General features: G+C 33.3%; 1 protein-coding gene across 2 annotated transcripts in view; it reads right to left on the reverse strand.

Moving 5' to 3' along the window:
• Window positions 1-1,292: 1,292 nt before the first annotated feature.
• LOC122252722 (store-operated calcium entry regulator STIMATE) overlaps window positions 1,293-5,593 on the reverse strand; it is a 14,508-nt gene continuing 10,207 nt past the window's right edge. For both annotated transcript variants that reach the window (XM_043015337.2, XM_043015338.2), the window contains exons 6-7: window positions 2,506-2,628; window positions 1,293-1,629 (exon numbers count right to left, since the gene is read on the reverse strand). In XM_043015337.2, coding sequence (XP_042871271.1) covers window positions 1,495-1,629; window positions 2,506-2,628 — 258 coding nt within the window. In that variant the 3' untranslated portion in view covers window positions 1,293-1,494. The remainder of the gene's footprint in view (window positions 1,630-2,505; window positions 2,629-5,593) is intronic.

Below are 5,593 nucleotides of genomic sequence, written 5' to 3' on the forward strand. Positions count from 1 at the left end.
GAAGAAAAGAAGGAAGAGATGCAGGAAGAAAAGAAGGAAGAGATGCAGGAAGAAAAGAAGGAAGAGATGCAGGAAGAAAAGAAGGAAGAGATGCAGGAAGAAAAGAAGGAAGAGATGCAGGAAGAAAAGAAGGAAGAGGAGGGTAAAAGAAAAGAAGGAAGAGATGCAGGAAGAAAAGAAGGAAGAGATGCAGGAAGAAAAAAGGAAGTGAGGGAGGAATAAGAGAAGAAATAAGAAAGGAAATGTGAAAAGTCAGACCACAAAAGAAACTTCACATGATACCTAAAGACAAAAACAAGACTACCTTAACCCAATTTCAACTTTGGCAAAGATAAGACAAAAGATTAAAGCACAGTACAATAAAAACACAAAGACAGTCATAATAATGAACCCATCTTAACCTGTTAACAACGGATGATGTGAATATCAGGTCATGTGGTGGCAGGCCAAGGCGTTAAGTCCAGACAAGAAAAAAAAAAAAAGAAAAAAAAAAAAAGGTACTTTCTATAGTTTTCTACCAGATCTGTCAGGACACTTTATGAAATTTTCCGGCAATGATTGGGTTAATCATAATTGTATTTGACATTAACAAAGTATTCCCAACTGGAAATGAAGACACCTAACACAGAAAACACAAACACTGCCTTGGTAACAGACACGTCAAATAGCAGCAGAATAAAGGTAAACTCATTCTTATTATTAGGATTTAGGGTCACTTTCGTACATATTATAGAACGCTGAAGATTCATTTTAATACTGATTACAGAATAGATTCCACTAAAATTAGTAGTGGTAAAATTACATCATCATATATGTAATATTTTGAAGATTCGTCGAGATTTTCTACATGAATTCTAAAAATTAAGTGTGAACAATAACTCGTTTCCTAATCACAAAGTCACTCAAATGCCGCAAACTCTGGACCAAAAAATTAACGCTATCTTTTGAACTTTCAGATTCTAGATATCCATGTAAAGAACACTTTGCGGCATATTCAGTGCAAAATACAGACATATTCATAGCAATGCAAGAGTTAAATATAAGAAACCTTATACCATATCAAAATATACACTGCTGCATCGCCAATAAATGTATAAAGAGCACTTATCTGTAAAGAAATCCCCATATATATATATATATCAAAGAGCTACCCTCAAAAGGAACCATAAATTACATTAAAATCAACTTAATCATCCTAAAGCCACTACATATATCACTTTTTTCTCCCTGGCAAGCAAACACAGTAATGAAATTCCTTAGGATCCATGTTTGTATTTTAAAACACATATCGGTGTGATTCGCAATATATTCTAAGGCTGGACTAGCAAAATATCTGCTTAGTTTTCTAGAAGATAAAGATAAAAAAAAAGAGATGATAATAATAATACAATAAAACTGATAAATAATACCACCTTCAAGGAATAATAATCCGCTCTCTTGGAAAAACCTTACATCTTTAAAAACTATATCTTTAAGGCCTTAGTTATGCCGCAGTTATGTCAGGGTGCGGCTGACGTGTCGTTCCTGGAGGTTTTCGTTCCTGCCAAGGAGTTCGTCGTCATTTGAGGATGATGACAGGAGGATATCAGACTCGTCTTCTTGCTGCACATCGTGTCTCTTGTAACGGACCTAGGAATAAGACATCATTAGAGAATCTTCCTACAGTCCTCAGGGAAAACTAATATCAATATCATATAATAATAATAATAATAATAATAATAATAATAATAATAATAATAATAACAACAATGAAAACAAAAACAACAACGATAACAATAACTATGACAGAATCTGGTTTTTCAAAAGAGATAATCTGTCCACGTATGGAACATTGCTCTCATATATGGGAAGTGGTCCTATGTTGTGGTCCTTTGACATTTTCTTCCCAACCAAGGTAGAAGGTTAGTTTTAGTTAATATGAGGGTAGTAATTAAAATGTGAGCAAACTTGGCCAGATGTGAAAATTCAAGATGGCCTCCATCTAGCATCTAATATGAGAAAAATTAATCGTATTGGCTTTTACTTGTATGATTATTAGTATTCTTTCCATGAAATTACACTTTAGGTTGAGTAACTTCTGGATTATGGTAAAGAACCAGACACACAATTTCCTTATTATATATTTGTTAGGACTCAATATTTTCCAGCAAGTTAACCCATTTGCGACAGGTTGTAGATTTGCCTAATGCCACTCTCGCTAGGAAGTTAACACGTACACGCAACTTCCCGCCCAGAGATTTTTCCCATCACGATTCCGCTCTGCACATCATAGAGATTTTTTGTATCTTTTTACAGAAAGATTTGTACATACAAATGCAACTGCAATGAGTATATACACACCTAACTATGTGAAACGTGCATCTAGAGGGAGGGATCATTACATGATAGGACGTCATCTGGTAAGAGCAAAATATTCCAATGACGTGATATCACATCACTCATCATGAATGGGTTTAAGTCTGTTAATGTCTAACCGCCTATGCAATAATAATAAAAAAATCTTACCTTTGAGAATCCCCTTCCTGAACCAGATGTGGAAACCTCACTGTACCCGCTCTCTACATTATCTGTATTTATTTGTCGCACCTTCAACATCAAGAAGTTGTCCGTCACCCAGAAGATAAGAGCCTGTGGAAGGTTAAAATTACTCTTTAATCCGTGATATAATGTATATCATGATATAGTCAGCTACATCATAGCTAGTTTATCTTTTTTTTACATGGAAAGATTATTCAACCAACGTTAACCCATTGCAGATGGGAGTAACACGTTGATGCCAATAGCATTCTTCAACAATATGCAAGGTGTGCAAGGTGCCACTGTCAGTTTGGTTGTTTTGCTGAGTGGCACTAAGAGTGAGGTGGAGGAAGGATCTTTGTAAATAATTTGTTTTTTCTTTATATTTTTCTGTTATAATGAAGAAAATGTTTCATCTAACTTCTTATCTCTCCTTCCATAAATTCATAATGATGTTAAACCAAATGTACATCGTATATTCCTTCTTTAAGCACACTAAAAGACTAAACTACAGGAATTATTTGTATAAACAATGCCATACCAATACCAGTACCCACTTTAAGTCTACAAACATGGTGAAACAAAATGAATGGAGGAGATTTTCAGTACTTTAATGTACAAATGAGGAGTAGTTAGGCTGAAAAAAATATTGTAGAGTGAAGCTCGAGTCTCCCTCGTTCCATCAAACCTACCAAATGGCAACCGCGAATCAGTTATGTAGGCCCCTCTGCAATGGGTTAATTTTCTAGCAAATATAATGAGAATAATGTAAGGCAAATACAAATATTTCATATTCATCTCTTTTGTGATCAACAATGTGTAAAAAGGAGGTGGAAATATCACTGAAGAATCCACTGACACAAAGCTGACAATGTAATGTCACGTCTCATTGTCTAGATGGTGGCAAAATTTTAGTCACAAACAAACAAACAAACAAAAAAAGGAATAAAAGACAATGCAAACACCTGATAAACAAACATTGAGCAGTAAAGGACACAGCATGGGAGGCAATTACTTCAATTTTTCCTCTGGTAGTATTCATAATAAGTGATAATGTTGCATATGCAGTCTATTGAAAACATGAAGACAAAACAATGAACAAAGTTATCACCAACACTATGACTGTACCTCGCCCATAAATACACAAATGATTGAGATCGCGACGAATGGTAATCATTGTGATATAAGAGATGATACATTCCATTTTCAGGTCCTTCTTTGCATTCATGGTATAATGGAACTGGCAGACTAGATATCTATGGCTAATGAACTTAATAACTTCCAAATGAATTAATTGGCTATTAAGCAGTGTCTCTTCATCCCCAAACATTTTGCCAATAGTTTAAGAAAGAAGAAGAATGAAAAATCATATCTGCATCGTATTCAGTATTTATAGTACTAAACATGGTGTCACGGGTTAAAATCACAATAAAGCTGCATATGCAAGCTCTATCTGTAGGATGGCAAAGTAAGCTGTTACTTCAGGAAACTGTACTTTATCATATCAAGTACAGAGTAAGACTATAAAAATGTTCTTGTTTGTCATTTCCTAAAATCAATTTCTACCAAAAGTAGATGGAAAGGAAGAAATAACTCCCGTTTAGTAAACGACATGACATTTAATTGCTAGAATCATTGTGTAATTAAGTTCTTTTGCTTTCAATACATTCCCTATACATATATAATATATATATATATATATATATATATATATATATATATATATATATATATATATATATATATATATATATATTATATATATATATATATATATATATATATATATATATATATATATATATATATATATATATATATATATATATATATATATATATATATATATATATATATATATATACCATTATAACCCTAACTGAAACACTAATATTTGTCATATACGTCTTTAGTGGTTTCAAAACTGCAAGCCATAATATAATTCACTAATGGGTCAATGACTTGGTTAGGTAAAATAAATACATTATAAGGAACCTAAACTGGATGCTCCATATTATCAATCACAATGGTTCCTGAACTTGCCTTTGTATAACAGGGAGTTACGTGCACTAAAATGTATAACAAAGTTTTCTATACCAATCCAAAAAAATTCTATGTTCTGAAAAAACACAAAAAACACATGTAATATGAAAAATTTCCTTTGCACAATAAAAAAAAAAAAATAGAGATAAGAGGATACAGCCAACTAAACAAGATTAGTACATAATACATATCCGTTCCGAATAAGTGGTTATAAAAAAGGCTCAGGTCACAATCTGTACAGAAGCAGAAATGAATGAACTTTGTAGTTCTGTGTGGTATTCTGTGGTTCATCTAGAATAAATCACCGCTACCTCAAAAAATGACAATGGAGGCTCGTGGCTGCAATGCACATTCTCCAGAACCCTTGACAGGTGATAAGAAGTCCGTGCCACATTCCCTCTCACACACTATCCCTGTTGACAGAGCCCAGGGAAGTTCAACTAGCTCTTACCTTAACTAAACAACGTCATGTCTTTAACACAGTTCACTAAATAGCAATAGTATTATCAACAGGTAAAAATGGACAATTTTCTGTTTGTTGTTCTTTTCACTATATTCTTCTTGCCAAAACTACTATATAATTAGCAAAATTTCCCAATGGAGCAAGTCATTGATATCACAAAAAAAATTAACACCACTGCTAACACAAAAATACACCAGACTGAAATATAGTGACAAAAAATGTCTCTGTCTTTAGCCTAACTAATTGCAAACAAACAAAGTGCAACACAAGGCTGACTATCATTTTCTCTTAAAGCCTCTGAGTTAGCATCTAACATTTTTCACATATTTTAAAGATATTTCAAGACCTTTAATTTTTAATTGACAACTTGGTATTGCTGCTGGACAAACTTCCATGAAGCCTCTTGTTTATATATTCCAGGTATGGACATTTATAACTAGGCTTGCTGGATTTTCTGAGACTTTTCCTTTTGGCCCATGTCCAGAGTACTCTTACCTACTCTAGGATAAATGGATAGCAATGGAAATTCGTACAACAGTCATTATATTAATATTTTTCAGCATTCTCTTC

Source organism: Penaeus japonicus, unplaced genomic scaffold, assembly GCF_977035675.1.
Source record: "Penaeus japonicus unplaced genomic scaffold, GWHDUDI00000001_assembly GWHDUDI00000036, whole genome shotgun sequence".
Taxonomy (NCBI): domain Eukaryota; kingdom Metazoa; phylum Arthropoda; class Malacostraca; order Decapoda; family Penaeidae; genus Penaeus; species Penaeus japonicus.